General features: G+C 44.0%; 1 protein-coding gene across 1 annotated transcript in view; it reads left to right on the forward strand.

Moving 5' to 3' along the window:
- Positions 1 to 21,076, forward strand: part of LOC138969607 (trichohyalin-like) — a 68,386-nt gene that overhangs the window by 38,520 nt on the left and 8,790 nt on the right. The window contains exons 15-20 of the mRNA XM_070342465.1: positions 529 to 621; positions 9,590 to 9,996; positions 11,666 to 11,802; positions 13,391 to 13,530; positions 15,369 to 16,692; positions 16,994 to 17,158. Coding sequence (XP_070198566.1) covers positions 529 to 621; positions 9,590 to 9,996; positions 11,666 to 11,802; positions 13,391 to 13,530; positions 15,369 to 16,692; positions 16,994 to 17,158 — 2,266 coding nt within the window. The remainder of the gene's footprint in view (positions 1 to 528; positions 622 to 9,589; positions 9,997 to 11,665; positions 11,803 to 13,390; positions 13,531 to 15,368; positions 16,693 to 16,993; positions 17,159 to 21,076) is intronic.

Raw genomic sequence — 21,076 nt, forward strand, 5'->3', positions numbered from 1 at the left:
AAGTGGTAATGATTTGAAGTGGTTATGACTTGTTTTGAATGCATCAGCTAGTCCATTGCAAGATTGTTGTTTGTTAGCTGTTTTAGAAAGCAATTATAATAACAGCGTGATTGTGTTTGAACCCAAGCAGTAAGTCCCTGAGGCTGTAGAATAACTAAGTGTCTTGTCTACGGTGTTACAGGCAAATTAACTAGCTTCTTCTTCTTCTGCGTTCGACGGTTGTGTCTAGGGTCAAAATTAACTAGCAATGTTGGATAACTTTTAATTACCACCAAGAGAGAGAGAGACAGACAGACAGACAGACAGACAGACAGACAGACCGTGAGACAGACAGACAGAGAGACAGACAGAGAGACCAGAGAGAGAGATCGAAAGACGAAAAAAATGACTGACAAATATGTTGCTGACCTGCAGCGTGACACGCCAAATTGATTAATATTAATCCTACTGGTTTGCAATGTGGATGTTAACTAACGGCTGGCATGTTGCTTCCTTCCTCCCCCTGTGCATGCTGGGTGGTGCGTACAGCGACGTTATGCGACAGATCGCGAACAGCTGGAGCAACAGTACCAGACAGACCTACAGCATGCTGCTGAGTCTGAGCGACAGAATCAAGAACAGGTAGGATTATAAGTTAAATGTCTTATAAACTAGAAGATAAGTTCACTCTTAACTAGAGGGTCAGTTAAATGTTTTAACTCTAGGATTAGTTAAATGTCTTAACTCTAGGATTTCTTGAATGATTTTAACTCTAAGATTAGTTAATTTCTTAACTATGGGGTTAGTTCAATATACTTTTTTAACTCTAGGATCAGTTAAATGTATTTAACTCTAGGATTATTTAAATGTATTAACTATAGGATTAGTTAACTCTTAACTATAGGGTTAATTACATGTCTTAACTCGAGGATTACTTGAATGTCTTAAACTCTAGGATTAATTAAATGTCTCTAACTCTAGGGTTAGTTGATTTTCTTAACTATAGGATTAGTAAAATCTTAACTACTAGGTTAGTTCAATGTCTTGACGATAGGATTAGTTAATTATCTTAACCATAATATTGGTTAAGGGCAGGTGGGCCAGTGCAAAATTGACCAAATCGTTCAAAACACTGTTTTGGGTATTTTAGCAGATTATGTTTCCATAACATACCTATCATCCATGTGTGTCGGTGTTTTTGTCAAAAGTGTCCTATTTATCTGTCAATAAAGACAAAATGTGAACATGTGTGGCATTGATTGTCTTCTGTAGTCGATATTCCCCCGCCAAAAAATGTCTCATTTCAAAGGCTAGTTACGGCTTTGTCCTCAGCAAAACAGTGCATTCACGACATACGAAACTGCGCAGCAGCTCTTGACCTATAACATGACATCAGTGTTTTGATGAATGTTCCATTCACTCAGCCACTTGTCCGTTGCAAAGGCAGCAATCGTAATCGAACGGAAATGTCCTTATTTGGAAGGTACTCGACATCCATTGGTTCGTTTCATTAACCGAAATCGGGAACCAGTTTACTTTGTGAGTGCGCATGCTCAGCTTACGAATTTTGCATACGGAAACTACCGAAGAGACTCTCGGCCATGACGGGAACACCCGAAGTTCACTCGGTTTTACAACATCCTGGTTACACATCAAACGATCGGTGACAACCGAAAGCGAATTTTTCCTTGAGAAACAACCTTTGATACGATAACAATGGCTCGAAATAAGAAAGAGGACAATGTCTTTATTAGTTCGGTTAGCAACAACAAGTAGTTCCGCTGGTACTAGGCCAAAGTTTGGATTCTGTCGGTGTTTCCGATACAGAGGAAAGCTTTGATCTCCACGCAGATCCACAGGTCGCCATTTCCGAACACGCCATGCAGCACACTTTTTACGTCTCGGCACTGGCTTGCTTTGCGCTGAATTTGAGTCAGTTTCTGTGCAGTATCTCCTCGACAAGCAAGTTGAGCATTTGCTACGCAAAAAAAAACAAAAACAGGAGAAAGTATCCAACATCAGTCAGATTATCGGTAATGTTTGCTGGGCCTGCCATTTCCCGAACGAAACTGGATCAGCAACTGTTTGTATCAATCTGCACTTTCGTAAATTCCGTCACTGTCTTGACGAACTGTGTCATTTTCTTCACCGCGGTACACAGTTCATTGCGAAGAGCTTCCTCAGTAAATCGTTCAGATTCCACGTACGATTTGTTGTCAAAAAACAACTCAAACGAAAGTTTCAAACTCATCATCCTCCATCTTGCTTGTCGAAGCACCAAAGTACTGTATCGATGTAAAAACAAAAGCAGAAAACTTCGAGGAAACCAACAAATCGACGAGATAACGGAAGGAAATAAGTCCCGTTCTGGCTCAAGTAAGTTACCGTTAAAAATACCGTTATTCTCGCATGCAAATACAAACGAGAATCGGGTCATTGATACACGTTTAGCGCTGGGGCAGTATCCCCATGCTGGTTGACAGAGGGAAAGAAGGGATGGACGCATAAATTCTCTGCTGACGTGCTAAAGGCTAAGTAGTTTGCAATTCAAATAAACTAAGCTGTTCATTCATAACACAGTTTTGTCCTTGTGTGTCTGTTTCAATAGTGTTTCTGTGATGTTCAATCTTCAATGTCGTTTTTCTCAGTTCAGCCATTTTGCCTACGGTTACGTCTTGGGTTACGCGATTTCTCTGGCTGTAATTTAGCTAGAGCAATATTTTCTTTTGTAGTTTGTGCAGAATATAACATTCTGGGGGATTACGAAGGGATTTTGCTGAAATTTTATTATAGTCATATCCAGATTATTTCAAAAAATAATTTCGCAAGCGTTACCCTAAAGTTTGACAGTTGTAACAAAGAAGTGTTCCTAACTCCAAATATAAATATAATAAACAAAATCTGCTTCGTAATCCCCTAGAGCATACCCAGAAGGATAAAATAAAACAATAATTAGAAGTGTGACAATCACATCTGATGAAAATCCGTGTATCTCCTGTACTCCACTTTTGTCTGTATTTTGACTGTTTTTGTCGCGTAAAACAAAAACCAGCAACCGAAAATACAAAAAGTGACTATTCTTTGTCATCATTTGTTCATTTCTTTCATAAAATAACATTCAGACACAATAAAACATTCAAAATTGAAAAAAAGGTAGTGCACTGGCCCACCTCCCCTTAAATGTCTTAACTATAGAAATAGTTAAATGTCTAAAATAAAGGATTAGTTACAGGCCTTATCTATAGAATAAGTTAAATGTCCATAAGATTTGTAGTTTTAACTATAGGGTTAGTTAAATATCTTAACAATAAGGTTAGTTAAATGCCAATTTAATATGGTTAGTTAAATGTCTTAACTATTGGATTAGTCAGTAACTATGGACTTGTGATTGAAATATAATGAAGGGAAATAAGGCAGTTAATTAAGGACCAGCACGGTTGGCCTAGTGGTAAAGACGTCCGCCCCGTGATCAGGAGGTCGTGGGTTCGAACCCCGGCCGGGTCATACCTAAGACTTTAAAATTGGCAATCTAGTGGCTGCTCCGCCTGGCGTCTGGCATTAAATTACATATCTTACCCAACTCACATATAGCAATTAACTCTAGTTCAGTGCTGGTAACGCTGTACGCATCCCCTTGGTAACAAGGGAAGCCCCTCTAAAAAAAGAGTGACCAATACCCATAAGGCCATATTAATACATACTTCCGACTTCCGTATGCGCGCGCATACGCCGCCATATGCATCATTCCATACTCAGCGAGCAGTGGGACTGGTCGTGTTTTTGTACGCTCTGGCTGTGTTCAGCCATCTGTCACTTCGTCTACGGACTTGGTCACTTACCTCTTGGTATCTTCTTGCTTGTCTTATCGTCTCTTCATGTTGAGGTGAGATCTTTCTGTTTTTTGCTTGTGTTTGTGGGCGTTTTTGACCTTAAATTGAACTTGTGAAATTTTCTTGTTTACAAAATTTTTCGTGAGTTGTTTTTGGTCATGGCGGTTAACGCCAAGAAGAGGCAGTTGTCTTAACGAGTAACTGCTGTTTCTCCGCCGACAAAGTAAACACCTGGGAAAGCATAGGCTTCCGGACAGGCTTGTGTTTCGGTTCATGTACTGTCTTTGCAAAAATATCGATGTTTTGGTCGTCATGCCTTCTACTCCGTTTTTGACGGCTAAACCTTTAGACAAGGTTTCTCCAGTGGATAAGCCCGCTTAGGCTTCCTTGGTTTATGTGTTTCCCGGTCGTGCGTCTGCGGACGTGGCGACATTGTTGCTCTCTTTAAGTTCACAGGTTTCTTCCTTGGCGGGGGAGATCGCTTCCACGCGGGCGGAGATGCGTTCGTTTCCGGTGTGACGGGGGTTTCGTCTCTTGCCAACGTCGCCTGAGCCGTCTGCTACTGTGTCTCAGGCCGATGTTCATGCGGAATGGGATGATGGGACCACGCCTTCGCTTGTGGCCTGTGTTCCGGTTCCCGGTGGTTCACACCAGTTTAAAGGTATGTTTTCTACCCAAGTACCCGGGTTCTCCGGGGAAAGGGTAGAGCGTCTCCAAGAGAAAGTAACTCCGGGCTCTGGCTTTGTGGGTGAAAGTTCCGAAGCTGAGGCTGGCTCTGACTGCATTGGCAGCAGGTCGGTGGCGGTTAGGAACCTTGGAGAGCGAACGGAAGATTTGCGCAACCACCCGCTTCTTTAGAATGTGGTAAGGGTGTGCGTCTTCCGCTTCCGCCCGGGGGGCAGGAAGAGAACAGTTTAGCTGGCTCTTTGTTTGACTATGGGAGTCAAGCAGGGGGTCAGCTTCCGGAGGGCACGGGAGTGCCAGTCGGCTGTTCAGAAGACGGTGCTTCCACAGAGGTGGTTGCACTGAATTCAAATTGCCGTTTAGGCTGTCAAGTGCAGTGGCACTGGGGGCTTAAGCGGCTTCAAGGTACACATAGGATCTTCTGGTGCATGTTTAGGCATCCGGTTGGTTCTGATATTTGCCAATCCGTGGCCGATTTTGCTAACGCTTTTGCGGCTGTGGCTTCCGGTTTCAGGATGGTTTAGCCTTCTGCCGTTAACACTGTGGTGTTGGTAGTTGGCGCTCATCAGTCTTCGGCTTTCGGTTCCGCTGTTGCGGTTCCTCTGCTGTTACTCAGGCTAAATCCACTTCCTTTTCCAGGCTTTCAGCTGGTATGAGGCAGGTGGATGGAATATCCTTTCGGAGTTCCGGCTTTTGGGAAATTTGTTCCAAACCTTTCCCTTTTGGCAAGTGTTGCTTTTTCGGGATTGGTTCCGGCTCTCATCCTTTTGTAGATGGTTAGAATACCACTGTACAGGATGATGGGATTTGGAAGACTAAACTTCTGGGGCAGATGGAGGCGCCTCTTTGTTGACTTTCAGCGAAGCTGCCATCTTTGTTTACATGGATGGTAGAGGTTACTACGCGCTTTTTCCCTGTAGGGTTAGCGGTAGCATTGTCATCTGCCTTTTCTCCTCCATCTTTTTTGGCGTGTCTTGCTCCTTCTTAGGATCAATTTGCGAACTCAATCGATGCTTTTGCCCCATCTCTGCCTTTGTTGGCATCTCAGGGGGATGCTCTTACTTCAGCTTTGCCGCGTTTTGCGCATTTTCAGCTGACCTGAGCTTTTTAAGGGAATCTTAGAACGTTATTTTCTTGGATTCTCTGTTGGGGTCGTTTGGGCTTGTGAAATTTGGTTTTTTTTCACAATCGAGGCTCCTTTGTTACCACTTCCTTTGTGGGCAACGCTCGGCTTAGCTCCTGCGGCGGCGGGGCTTTAGCTTGTGTCATCTGCTCAAGTAGCGCGTCACGCGCTGATCGCTATCCGTAGGCTTCGGTTTACTCCAAGCTTAAGTACATAGTTTATTCGTTTGCTTTTTCTACGGAACCGCCACCGGGTTCCCCGGAATTGGCGAACATCCGTCTGGATGTTAATAGCAAGGAGTGACTGTCTCTCTGTCAGAATAAGGATCTCCTGGCTATGTTTCATTATGGCCGCACTCCTTTACATTTACCGCTTTTTAACATATCTTGTTTCTGCGCTCTCTCGTGCGCGGTTACGTCCTATCTGGATATTTTTGTGTTCCGTCAGGACGCGGTTACGAAGGATGTAGCTTTGCTTTTAGCCTGGGTGTAGGTCTCCTTCAATAAGGTTTGTTCTTTTGGCGAGACTTTAATCTCTTCTTTTCTTGAAAGTTCCTCTTTGTGAGTTCGCTTCTATGCACAGGGATTCTTCTCTATCTTAAAAGCTCACTGCAGAAGGAAAGCGCACGGCAGGCCTTGGCTTTTTATTGTTTTCAAATAAAGGCTTTAGGCTCGCCGTTCTCGACTTTATCTTTTGTCTCCTTACCCTCGCGTTCGTGGCAGGGTTCTGTGTCTAATATCCACCTTTCTTCCCCCTGAGGCAAGTTAGCGGTGGGTGTTGGTAGGCACACAAAAGCACGCTTTCTTTCACACTTGTGGCAGTTATGTCAACTGGAAGTTAGTTCTCGGCATCACTCTTCTTTCGCCTTTGTGTTTTACACAGCGGCTGGGGGGGATTAGGTTTCCCTCTTTGTGGGGGGAGACACGGGTGCCTCCCTTTTGGTTCTCTTTCATGGTTCGTTTGGTATTTCAGAGCTTCAGGGTTCTGATCTTTTTTCTAAGTCATACGTTTGTTGAGCCGTTTTTGGATCTCTTGGAGATTGTGCAAGCGGCCCTTGATAGAAATCCTTTACTCCAGGTGTAACTGGGAGTGCAGGGCTGGAACACGTTAGATGTCTAAGGCTTCTCAGCTTTGATAGGACCCTTTGTGGTCTGTTGGGCGTTAAGCAATAGAACAAAGGGTTGGAACATGTGTTGTTTCAAGCAGACAACTCCACAGGGGGCTTTTCTCATCAAGAAAAGGGGGTCTCTCTCTCCCTATCGCTTCCTCATGGAGCATGAGAGGTTTTGGTGGTTTTACCATCACGAGATCTTTTTAGCAGCGAAGTACCTTCATGAGAGTCTCTATGTCTGGGCGGACGCTCTAAGTCTGTCGGCCAAATGGCCACTTGGAGCAGACTCTCTTTGACCACGTGTTTTTGTTCCTTCGGGGGAATGGGAAAAATTTTCTAATTATGAGTTTTTGCCTTTTGGTACTATCGCCTTTTGCTTATCTTCGTCGCCCGACTGCCGGGCATGGAGATTTTTACTCTTGTTTTACTTTGAGCGGCCTGCCGGTCGCACAGTTTGGGCCCGTTCTTTCTGGGTTGCCAGACCTCGTTAGGCTGGCAAGAGGGCTCCGGTTTTGCTCACACTCGTTTCTCACGGGTGTCTACTGTAAGGATATTTTTGAGTTGCTCGGGCTCTTCTGCCCGTCAACTCTGGACTGGTACTTGTCTTGTTGTCTGGCTTGGAACAGATGGCTTTTGTTTTAACGGATAGAACTCCTCTTCTCTCGGTACAATGAAGGTGGCGAGCCACCTATTTTGGTTTCCGTTCGTTTTCTCCCACGTCTTTGTTTAAGACATTATGTGATATCAGTTTTACTGAGACAGCTCGGTGCTTATTTTTCTCTTGGTGGCTTTTAACCAGCAAGTTTAAGAGGGCCTACTTTAGGCTCGCTGAAAGCTGATCTTCAGTCCTTTCTTGGACTTTGCTCCTAGTTTTAGGGTTTTTGTGATTGGATTCTTTGACTCTTTTACTTAACTAGCCTTGCTGATCAACACGGAAATCGGCCATGCTTACTTGGGTAGCTTCTGTGAGAAGTGGGAGTAAGTGTTTTTTCTGCTAATTTTGCTATAGACAGATTTTCGGAGAAAGACTGATCTATGGCACTTAGGTTTCTTTTGGGTTTTCTGGCATATAAGCGGAATCTGGAGTTACCAACTTTGATTCACCGTTCTAATCTTAATCACTATTTTGGCTCCCCTAGAGCCATATTTAGCCTTTTGGTCTGGTCAAGTTTTGAAGATTTTTTCTGACTTGCACGGTTTGCTTGAGATCATTAAATCTAAGGGCTCTTGTTCTTATCTTTCTGCTTCGTCGCCCTTTAACCTTGAACGGTTATATATGACGTTAAACACTGATTAATTTATATAAAGGAGGAAAGAATGTCTTTCAACTTTGGTAGGGGTAATGACTTGTTGAGGTCAACCTTGCCTAGATGGACTGCCACAGTGTTCAGGTTTGCCTTCAAGTGGTGGCAGTAGACAGGGGGGGGGGGGCAGTCAGTCAGTCCTCCCCCTTCGAACAGCACGGACTCTTTTTTCCTTTCTTGAGCATTTTTATGGCTCTTGGAGATTCTGATGTACATTTTTGTACGGTTATAGCCCTCCACAGTTTTCCGTTAAGGACTCTGCACACTAGATCGGAATCTCAGGAACTTCTTTTTATCTCACTCGTTATGGTGCGCTTTAAAGACATCTCGAGAGTAGTGTTAGCCAATTGGGTCTCCACCATAGTTAGACAAGTTTATGTATGGTGGCAGAGTCAGGCAGGGGATGTCAGGGCAGTTTTGCCCTTTACTACAGCTAGGCCTCACGGGGCAAGAGATTGGGCTTCCACTCTAGCTGTTCTTCAATTTGGTCTCCTGGCAGGACTGAGTTCTTGAGTCGGCTTGCTGGCTTTATTGAAAGGTTTTTCATTGGTGTTTACCTCAGAGATGCCTATGCATTGAGATAGGATGTGTTTCTGGGTTACCTGCTCTGTTAGCGGCAGGACAGATTCTCAATTCCTGATTGGGTTAAGTGCCCTCCACCTATAGTAGCAATCTGCTATATGTGAGTTGGGTAAGATATGTAATTTAATTAAAAATTTTAGTAATAAATTTTCATTTGATTAATATACTTACCCAACTCACATCGTTTATTCCCTCCCGCCTCCCCGCTGTGGGGGGTGGATTTCTAAAAAAGGGGAGTGAGTTGGGCTTCGTTTGGAATGATGCATATGGCGGCGTATGCGCGCGCATACGGAAGTCGGAAGTATGTATTAATATGGCCTTATGGGTATTGGTCACTCTTTTTTTAGAGGGGCTTCCCTTGTTACCAAGGGGATGCGTACAGCGTTACCAGCACTGAACTAGAGTTAATTGCTATATGTGAGTTGGGTAAGTATATTAATCAAATGAAAATTTATTACTAAAATTTTTAATTATGGGGTTAGTGCTAGGACTGGTTGGTCCGGTGTCAGAATAATGTGACTGGGTGAGACATGAAGCCTGTGCTGCGACTTCTGTCTTGTGTGTGGCGCACGTTATATGTCAAAGCAGCACCGCCCTGATATGGCCCTTCGTGGTCGGCTGGGCGTTAAGCAAACAAACAAACAAAAAAGTTAATTAAGGCCTATACTCATTGCTATACAGCGGGGACACCCCTTTCTAGACCCCAACCAATCTGAGAAAATCAGATCTTACAAAAGAGGGAGTCTTAAAATGGTAAATTTACTGTTGATATGAACAGAAGATCTGAGAAAACAGGGCGTTAAAAAGGAGAGAGTCTTAAATTGAGGGGGGGGGGGGGGGGTCTTAAAAGGTGAGTTCCGCCATACCTAAACATGGTGATTTCAAAATCCCAAATTTAGTCCCAAATCTGATGCATGGAATTTCCTGCAAAAATGTAAACATGTTTTTATAAATCCCCATCTCTTTCTCAACCCAGGAGCGACAGATGCTAGAACCAGAAATGGAGAAAACGCGACGGTTGGAAGAGCGGCGGGCTCAGCGACAGGCCCGTCTCCAGCAGTATGCTCAGGACTCTTCCATCGACACAGCCCCTCCTCCCACCTCCACCCGACGCCAGCAGCGAGCGCAAAATGCCTCAGATGATTCATCCCCCTCCTTCTCCCGGCGTGGGGGACGGAACGTCTCTGATGACTCCCCTCCGGCTGTCTCTCGAGCTGAGATGCCATACGGTGCTGAAGAGGTGCATGGCGGAAGGGAGACGCAAGCGCCTATGCCGCAGCATACCAGTATGTACACGGCACAAATTCAGGGCGGTCGAACCGCCGGTGTGAGACCAGGAGAGATGCTGGTGATTGATCCCCGCAACAGAGCCGGAGAGAATGGGTGAGTTGATTTGACTGGAAAATGAAAAGGGTTTGGGAGGCTGTGCAGGCATGCTGCAGGGAAGGGGGGGGGTGAGTTCATGTTTGTGTGTGTTCGTGCATCATTTCCCCCCCCCCCCCCACACACACACACACCAGCAATCATCAAAAAGGTGACTGACCGCACAATGAATTATTGAACTTTCTGTGCACAGACCATCAGTAGAGGTGGGGCCGCCAGGACACACACACACACACACACACACACACACACACACACACACACACACACACACACACACACACACACACACACACACACACACCAGCAATCATCAAAAAAGTGACTCACCGCACAATGAATTATTGAACTTTTTGCCCACAGTACAGACCATCAGTAGAGGTGGGGCCACCAGGACACACACACACACACACACACACACACACACACACTCCATACATGTCAACCCCTATCAGTGTTTTCCTGTATCACATTACCAAAAAACTGTATCATCAGGCCAAAAAACTGTACATAGCGCGCGGCACCGCGATATTACCGCGTAAGGCAGAATTTGAAAGTTGTGTTTATGGTAGTGAGGTGCATGGTATAAAGATCAATCAATTTCATCATAAAATGCCAATCAATACTGATTTCAGTGCTTCTGTTCTGATAATGAACTAAAATCAGTATTGATTTGAATTGTATGAAAAAGTGATGTGTATTGAATATGCTTTCTTATTATCATTTCATGATTTATCTATAAACTATAATGAACACAGGCAAAATCCATTCTTCACATTCCTGATTTTATGTCCAGTCCCGGATTTTCCCGAATAGTGCAAAAGTTTCCCGATTAAACATTTTTCGAGTATAGTTATATAATGACTGGAGTGTATTTTCAAGCGCCTGTACTCGGCGTAGTTTCACTTCTGAAATCTCGTTTAGCGCGAGGCTTCGTCACACAAACGCTGTGATCAAAATCGAAACTAAACGAGAATAGGCGAGATTTGTGGCTAGCGCATGCGCTTCAGTCGAATGTGGATGAGAAGCAGAAGAAGAAGCTGCAGCAGATGACCACAAAATGAAGAAAACAACGGTCCAGCGCCCGAAAGTTCTTGTAAAATTTGAAAAGAGTTACAAACAAGAGTATGACTTCATCTCCGAATCGACAAGACGCGGCATACATTTCGTGTTTTGCACCAAGTGCCGCGAAGATATCAGCATCGGACATGGACTCGGAGGCCGGGGGGATATTGAAGCTCATTCAAGAACAGCAAAACATGAACGGAACCGTGATCGGAAACCGATCTCACGCTTTCGTCCAATCGGAATATTTCTTCCCCCTTTTTTTTTTTACAAATGTCATTTTTGAAATTTCCTGTGTCAATGAAGTTTTTCCGTATCAATCCCCGTGATACGCCGTATCACTCGAAAATCACGAAAAATCCGTATCCGATACGGGAAATCCGTATCAGTTGGCAACTCTGACACTCACACACACACACACACACACACACACACACACACACACACACACACAAACACATACACATACACACGTACATGTAAAAACGACGTCGATATTTTTGGCTGGTCCATACACTGATGTGACACCTGTTTTACACACACACACACACACCAGCAGTCATCCCAAAAGTGACATTGTGACAATTGATCTTTCTCCACGCAGACCGTCAATGGAGGTGGGGCCGCCAGGACAGCCCATCAACTTCCAGCTGCAGATCAACAGCAGGGAGACGGCAGAGGGCATCATGATTCAGCCCCAGATGGTGCAGCCCACACGCTCTGCACCGCCCCCTCAGATAGGTAGGTTCTGTTCTCAAGGTGTAGTGATTGTATTTGATTTGGGTAGGACTGGGTGGCCGAGTGGTAACGCACTTGCGCTCGGAAGCGAGAGGTTGCGAGTTCGACCCTGGGTCAGGGCGTTAGCAATTTTCTCCCCCCTTTCCTAACCTAGGTGGTGGGTTCAAGTGCTAGTCTTTCGGATGAGACGAAAAACCGAGGTCCCTTCATGTACACTACATTGGGGTGTGCACGTTAAAGATCCCACGATTGACAAAAGGGTCTTTCCTGGCAAAATTGTATAGGCATAGATAAAAAATGTCCACCAAAATACCCGTGTGACTTGGAATAATAGGCCGTGAAAAGTAGGATATGCGCCGAAATGGCTGCGATCTGCTGGTCGATGTGAATGCGTGATGTATTGTGTAAAAAATTCCATCTCACACGGCATAAATAGATCCCTGCGCCTTGAGTCCGAGTCTGGAGATACGCGCGCGATATAAGACTTCACATATAACGTAAGGTTGGTTGGTTATTATTGTTTGTCATCACTTCAGCAGTTCATGCTAGTCGAGACCGATGCAGGTTTGTTTCTTTTGGCAGTTCACATGGCCGAGCGAAAGAGGATCAACTGTACATTTTAGAACACAAGTAATCATTTTGCATGTTACCTGGGACCTAAATGCGAAATAAACCACAAAAAAACGACTTGGCGGTGGGAGGAATTTGCGGTGCAACAGCCAGCCAGGCAGTCTGATAGAACGGTGCAAGGTCTCGGCCAACCAAGACTATGGCATACTCGTAGCAAAGCCGCCGAATGGTACCGTAAGCCAAGAATAGTGACGTAATTACGTCACGGTCGAAAGTCTTTGACGTCAATGCCTAGTGAGGGAGAGAGAGAGTGTGTGTGTGTGAATGTCTGAAGAGTACTCGGGTCCAGCGCGAGCGTTTTTTATTTCAACCATGTGCAGTGCACTGGGAACACTGATTGGCCTGGGTACATTCAAACCATTCAAACACTATTAGCCACATACATGTACCTGGGAAGAAATACAGTGTTCCAGATGATCGAACGTGTAGCAAAGACCTGTACGCGTACGTGTAGATATTGCGTCACCCGTGACTCACTTTGTTTCATTTTTCTTTTTTTTTTTTCATTTTCATTACTTTATTGTCCCATCGCTGGGAAATTCGGGTCACTTCCTCCCAGTGGAAAGCTAGCAGCAACGGAGTCGCGCTACCCAGGTGTCTGCGTGTTTAGGTGTATTCAGCCACCTGCACTTATGGCAGAATGACCAAGGTCTTTTACGTGCCATTGTGATGACACGGGGGTGGGACATGGCTTCCGTCTCTGGGTCTGCACATAAAGTTGACCCGTGTCCGTCCCGGCCCGAATTCGAACCTGCGACCTTCCGATCACAAGTCCAGTGCTCTACCAACTGAGCTACCGGGCCCCCAAATGCATACTTGTCTTGCTCCCACCAAGACTGCAGATCTTGGCACACGCGTGACTTAAAAACTAGATTTGATGACGTTACCCGTACACGTTCCCGTACACGTGCTGAAAAGTGCTGATCTAGATCTGTCTATAGTTGCCTTGCTGTGCCATCAGATCACGCAGCGTTCTTGGAGGCCGAGCGCGAGAAGATCAGGCAGGAGGAGCTCGCGAGGATCGAGTCGGAGCGACGTCAGAGAGAGGAGGAGGAGATGAGACAGATCCGCCAAAAAGAGGAGCAGCTGAGACAGCAGGAGGTGAGAATTGACAAATTCACACGAGAAAATTAAGCTTGCCTTAAAAGTCAGAGTATTCACTCTTTCAAAACCCATGCGAACATGACTGAGTTATTTCTGGAGTTTGTGTGTATTGACTTTTGTAAAAAATAAATAAATATATAAACTGAAACATAAGAGAGCTACAGCTAATACACACACCTTGAAGAGAAAAGTAAAATTATTTGGTGATGACTCAACAGATACGCATTTCCAAGATGCCAATTATCGAATCCCTGTACTCCGTTCTAACTCTGTCTACTTCACTTTGTCTGTGTCTCTTTCTCTTTCCATCAATGTCTGTCTAGTCACTCTCTCTCTCTCTCTCTCTCTCTCTCTCTCTCTCTCTCTCTCTCTCTCTCTCTCTCTCTCTCTCTCTCTCTCTCTCTCTCTCTCTCTCTCTCTCTCTCTCTCTCTCTCTCTCTAACTGTGAATTGTTTGCAGATGACACTACTATTCATTCTAGTCACCATTCCATAAATTATTTGTGAAAAACTCTGCAAGAAAGCATTGATGCACTCCTGGATTGGTCAGAGTTAAACCATATGTCTCTTAACCATACAAAAACAAAATTTATGCTAATAACCACAAGACAGAAACGACAAAATCTATTATCGAGCATTCCACCTCTTTATATTAAAAATCAAGTATTGGAAGAAGTGTCTCACCATAAAGTCCTTGGTGTAAAGATTGATAATAATTTATCATGGCATGATCACATTGATTACATCTGTAAGATTGCTTCCCAAAAAATATATCGGTTATCAAAAATAAAAAATTTCTTGAATTTCCACTCGCGAAAGGTTTTTTTTTTCAATCACATCTTGTCAAATATTGATTATGCATCCACTCTATGGGATTGTGCAAGTGCTAATGTTTTGAAACCTTTAGCCAGTCTTCACAGAAGAGCAGTTAAGCTTATAATGCTAACAAATCACACTCCTTCAGAATCTGATTATAAAAATTTGCAAGTATTACCATTTCAAAAAAGATTAATGTATAATAAAGGTGTTATGATGCATAAAGACTTTAGGACTGATGTCAGGATATGCACCGGAGACATTACGTGATAATTTTATTTTGAACTATAACAGACTAAAATCATAACACCGACTCCACGAATTGACCTTTTCAAATCAAGCCTTCTTTATTCAGGTGCGGTCCTATGGAACTCACTGCCTATTTTTCTTAAGCATAAAACAAACACAGACAGCTTCCAAAAACATTATATGTCGCACATAATGCAACTAAACATGTGCTGAATGGTTCATCAATTCATTTAAAATGTATGTGCATGTTAAACAAAATTATAATAATATGCAGAACTAAATTAAGTTATGTTAAAAATTGACACTTGGAAATTGTACTTAAAATGCAGCATGACAATTTATTTTTTAAATTTGTATCTGTATATACAGTTATAATGTATTAAGTTTGATGTGATAGTTCTTTGATTATATTGTTTTCTGTTCTTGTTGACCCTATATTAGGGCGAGGGCTGGATGTAAAAAAGCAATATTCTTGCTTATCTATTACCCTCGATAATAAAGATTTTGTTTTGTCTTGTCTTGTCTCTCTCTCTCTCTCTCTCTCTCTCTCTCTCTCTCTCTCTCTCTCTCTCTCTCTCTCTCTCTCTCTCTCTCTCTCTCTCTCTCTCTCTCTTTATCTCTGATGCAAGAATGTGCATTTATCACATAATTTTTTTAAAATCATTTCAAAAAAACAACTTAGAAGCAATCTCTCTCTCCACGAATCAAAACTTCTGTTTCCTAGCTGTTACAACAACGCTAAACTTTCCTCTCCATTCTCTCCCCTCACAGGAGAAGCTGAGACGCCAAGAAGAGGAGATTCGACGATCCAAAGAGCAGTTAGAGCGAGAGCGCCAGCAGATGCACCAACAGCAATACGCATCCCCTCCACAACAAGCTCAGTACTCGCACCAACAGCAATACGCATCCCCTCCGCAACAAGCTCAGTACTCACACCAACCAGACCACTCCAGGCCCTCAAACACACCCGACGAGTCCATAAAGTTCGAAACCGTCACCAGCAAGGTCCGTGGCGGTTCACCAGCCTACACCTCTACCATCGTCGCTGGGCCAAGGAGGTCTGACAGTCGCCCGCAGGTGGCTGCGTCCCATGCAGGCAGGAGCCACGACCCCGGAGCGCATTCGGACAGGGGTCAAGATGGGTATGGAGTCCGGAGGTCGGAACCTTCCTGGAATAGCAGCAGGCCTCAGCAGAATACGTCATGGAGGGCCGGAGCTTCTCAGCAGGTGTCCGCCAGCCAAACCAGCCTGCCGAAATGGCCGCCCCAAGGTCAGGAGCAAGGTCGTGGAGGCGGCGGAAGCAGCGGTCAGACGGTTCCCAACCAGTACTCTCGCGAAGACATGCTGGCCATGAACCGCAAAGCCACCCCCATGCAGGCAAAACCCCCCTCACTCTCCTCCCGCCCAGATCACCAGGAGGCAGTGTCTTCCAGCCCTGTCAGGCGCGAGGCTCCCAGCAAAGGACAGCTGCACTCGCTTAACTCGGTACCCAAGGCTAAATTCCGGGATCCTGAGCAGTGGATCAGCGATGAAGCCCCTCCTCCCCACCACCAACAGCCCTATGACGCCCGGCCTCAGAAGACGGCAGCACCCAGTCGCCGCAGCGAACCCCCCAGAAACCCGTTCTCCGGGCCTCGCGACCACTGGCTGGTGGAGGAAGCCGAGAGGAGGCGCGTCAACCAATCCACAGGCCCAAGCCGGGCCCAGGTCTCCGGGCCCATCAAAGCGGCCACTGACGATCACGGAAATCGCTGGAGGGGAGGCCCAGGTCAGCCACAGCGATCGCCCAACATGCCCGACCAGCTCCGACAGACCTTGCTTCAGAAGACGGCCGGGGCTCGAGGCTCCAACGGAAGCAGCTATTCCCAGGACCTGAACCCTCCCTCCTCCCACAGTCCCGCTTATTCTTCCAGCGGGTCTCCGAACCTCTCCCAGAATCAGCCAGCGGATTATTTTTATGAGGGCGGGTACCAGCCCGGTTCCAGGTCGCAGACCCTGCCGCCTCAACACCGAGCGCCATCGCCTGAAGACCACAGAGAGAATGGGGTCGGAGTCAGTGGCAAGCAGCGTTGTTCCCACTGCGCTAACGAGCTTGGTGAGTGTGGTTCTTCTTCTCTCCCTGTCTGTATGTCTGTCTGTCTGTCTGTCGGTCTGTCTGTCGGTCTGTCTGTCGGTCTGTCTGTCGGTCTGTCTGTCTGTCGGTCTGTCTGTCGGTCTGTCGGTCTGTCTGTCGGTCTGTCTGTCGGTCTGTCTGTCGGTCTGTCTGTCTGTCGGTCTGTGTCTGTGTCTCCCTCTTTGTTCTCGCTCTCTCTGTCTGTCTGTCTGTCTGTCTGTCTGTCTGTCTGTCTGTCTGTCTGAGGAGGAAAAATCTATCGAACCTGTTTTCCCATATGCAGGTTTTGGTGCAGCCATGGTGATTGAATCTTTGGGCCTGTACTACCACACCCAGTGTTTCAAATGCTGCGTGTGTCGAACTCCGCTTGGCAACGGCGTGGAAGGAGCGGACGTTCGCGTTAGGGTGAACAAGCTTCACTGTCCTAACTGCTACAGTAACGACGAAGGTACTTCTAGCCACATGGCCGACTTTTAAACCTCCCCCTCCCCTCTTGATGGGGCGGGGGTCTCGGCTCTCCCCTTCACATCTTGATGGTAAACGCATTGATTTTTGATTTCAGTCGTGTGAAGTGTAAACACACGTTGCTTGCTGCCCTGATTGACTCACTCACGCTTCCTGGAACTACGTGTCTTGTATCCCCTGCGCCGCTTTCTTGTGTCTTCTCTAATGTCTTGGTTTTCTCGACCTTACAACTTTGATTCTTTCTTGATTGAGGTGAAAAGATTAATTCACGAATGTTTTAATCATGTTTGTTGTGAGGTGATAATAAGAGATTTATTTAATCATCTGTCTTATAGATTCAGTGAGGCGTAACACGTCAGTCAGCGTACCTTTAGGACAGAACTAACAACGTTTGACGTGGAGTTTAGTGAACCCTTATCAACATCGAACGCAGAAGAAGAAGAAGTGAACCCTTATAGATCATTATTTATTGGGAGGGGTTGCCTTGCATATCTGGAAACACAAAGTTATGTATTGTTTGGGGGTCTGAATTCTCTAACAACCAACTTTATTGCATTACAGATGATCTTACAAGAGTGTGTCAATTTTGAGTTGTAAGTTACAGCTTTTCAGAAGTTCAAAATTGTATAGATGATGCTTTAGACGAGTGCTTTGTACATTTCAAGCAAAAGTTAACAGCACTTATCACCGTAGGTTCCTAGGACAAAGAGACTTTGACAGATAGAAATTGTCATATTTCATTGCTTTATTTGATTTTTCACAATTTGGTCTTAAGTCTGCTTATACTCACTTTGGAACGTTTTCATTTTTACTTTCTAATCTTTGCTTACAGTTGTTTCACTAGAAGACGAATGTTTGGCCTGCAGAGGCAACGTGATTGAATAATTGCACAGGATGATTGCTTTCTTTTGCAGAATGCAGTTCTCATGGCTGCTTTTCTTTGTTCTCTCCCTTAGATCTGACTTTGTTCATGTGATATGCGTCATGCATGTCTGAAAATCAGATCGTTCTGTAGTTCATAACAGTATTTGCTAAACTGTCCTCTTAGTAGTAGTAGCTGTGTTTATACTGTTGTTTACTCAGAACAAAATAGTTTTCGGCATATCCAAGTGCATCCGTATTTGCTTTTCTGTTTTAGATGTGCATACACGTGTACATCTGTAACCCTTAAAAAAATAAATGATATGTTGCTTGGTCCGGATACTATATCTTCTAGAACTTACATTTTGAGTGATATTTTGCCTGCATTACATAGTAGTGTTTTTAGATAAAAACAACTTTTTTTTTCAAAACATAGATGATTTCTAGCGCATTTTGAATTTGCTTGATTTTGCTTGTGAATAATGTGAACTTGTAGTGAGATTGAATGTCTACTAACTCCTTTGTGTTCTGTGTGTTGTTGTTGTTGTTGTACAGGGCATGTGTCAGCGGTAGCTCGTTGGGATCAGATGCAAGTATTTGCAGTTTTGAGTGATGAACTCATGCAGTTGCCGTGGCTAGTTTTCGGGGCCTGTATAATTTCTTCCATGGGATTTCTTTTCCCAAACCTTTCTTTCTTTTTACATTTAGTCAAGTTTGGACTTGTTTTTGGTTTTGTTTTTAATTTTGCTTTCCTGAAGTTGTTAACCCCTTCACTGCCACAGCATTATCCGAACGGTCTATGGGAAAGAACTGTGTTTAGAACCCCTACAAGTACTTGGACAGTGGTTACCTCCCATTTAGTTTTCAGAAATGTCCTGAAATGTTGTTGACACAAATCCCACGTATGAGATACGGTTATGGGCGTAGGACAAACCGAAAATGACCACGTATTACATACGGGGTGGGCAGTGAAGGGGTTAATGTTTAGTTTTTGTTGGTGTGCCCATACATGCACAGTTTTTGTTCCACTGTTCTGTTTCTATTCATTTATTTAAAATTAACCGGTCTCTGTTTTATTTCAGTTCCCCCTTCAGTTCATGCAGTTTCAGAAGCATAACACTTTTTTTCTGGGTACAAATTGTCTGTACTAAAAGATAACTATGCACACAAATACATTCTTCTTTACCAGCTTATTTTACAACAATGGAATCCACGAATAAAAGCCTGTTTACAAATTAAACTTAATTAATTTGACTGATATGAGCCTGTTTCCTGTCAAAGCTTCTGATATTAGGAGACACATTATTATGATTAAACACAACAGATCAAATGGACACGTGATGGGCGCAATGGCCTGGTGGATAAGCTAGACGCCGGCCTCCCAAGACAAAGGTCGTAAGGTTCGAATCCTGGCCGCGCCTGGTGGGTTAAGGCTGGAGATTTTTCCTATCTCCCAGGTCAACTTATTAGCAAACTTTCTAGTGCCTTATCCCCCTTCATGTGTACACGCAAGCACAAGACAAAGTGTGCACGATCAAGATCATGTAATCCATGCCAGAGATCGGTGGGTTATAGAAACACAAAAATACCAAGCATGCCTCCTCCGAAGCGGCGTATGGCTGCCTAAATGGCGGGATAAAAACGGTCATACGTACGCGTAAAAGCCATGGGAGTTTCACAGCCCATGAACGAAGAAGAAGATGGACACACAAACAATCAAACATTAATAAACAAAATAATTAAACAGAACCCTCAATATTTATTGGTATGCACACCACCCTCATTAAGTTGTGGGGAGATTGCTATTTTGTAGAAATAATAAATTAAAAAAATTAAAGCAAGAATTAAGGATTAGTTATGAAAAGTTTAGCTATTAACAAAACAAAACAATTTCACTTTTAAGGAGACTCAAAGTCAAATTTACAAAACATGTGGTGGGATATCTCTCTTTCTTTATTCATATAATTCCACACTTTAGCTACAGATTAAAATTGGCAATCTAGTGGCTGCCCCGCCTGGCGTCTGGCATTATGGGGTTAGTGCTAGGACTGGTTGGTCCGGTGTCAGAATAATGTGACTGGGTGAGACATGAAGCCTGTGCTGCGACTTCTGTCTTGTGTGTGCATGGCGCACGTTAAATGTCAAAGCAGCACCGCCCTGATATGGCCCTTCGTGGTCGGCTGGGCGTTAAGCAAACAAACAAACAAGATTCTTACACAAAAGAAGAAAACAGTTCAAAGTGCATGGTCCTGCCAAGGAGATTTTGCAGCAAAAAGTTCAGTTTTCACAAAAACATTCTGTACTAATGAATTCATTTCAAAATAGCAGAGGGATGCATGCAAGGACATATATTTGCCATGTTTGATACTTATACATGTACAAGCTTTGCTCTAGATATTGTTGCTATTATTTGCAAAACCCTGTAGATAGAATTGTACTTTTGCTTTTCTGTCTTTGTATGACAGCTATTATAGCAATTAACTGAAGAGGTAGAAGCTTTGGTTCCAGTCAGAAAAATCCTAAGCAGTTATTGGCTGGTTTATGACGCACAAAATTAAAGCCTTTCATTTTCATGCAACTAGTGTAGATGAAGTGAGTTTTGCTAGTGTACTTTGAATACTTTTCTTTAGTAATCTTGCAGCTGTTTAAAGTGCATATTTTACATAAAATGTTGTAGTAGTGTTAACTTCAATTGTAGTTATCATTTTTGTTTTGTTTTTTAATTAAAAATGAATCTTTCCGTTGCTGATTTTTTTCATAGAGTTCTCAAGTACGCTGCTTATCAAAAGAAACGAAACATGCGTTGTTTTTTAGCAGGTCTTTTTCTGTAAGGCTAGTGATGTTAGAGTCAAATGATAAAGCTGGAATGGTAATTCAATTCCTTATGCAACTCTATGCACTAAACAAACAGCTTGATTTTCTATGGAACATTAATGTGTGTACAGTGAAAAGTAGACTGCAGCTGACATCCTTGAACATCAAATTTACCAAAACTAATTTCCAGATGTTGAAATTTACACCTCTACTTCCCTCCTACCAC

This window comes from Littorina saxatilis, linkage group LG6, assembly GCF_037325665.1.
Source record: "Littorina saxatilis isolate snail1 linkage group LG6, US_GU_Lsax_2.0, whole genome shotgun sequence".
Classification (NCBI taxonomy): Eukaryota; Metazoa; Mollusca; class Gastropoda; order Littorinimorpha; family Littorinidae; genus Littorina; species Littorina saxatilis.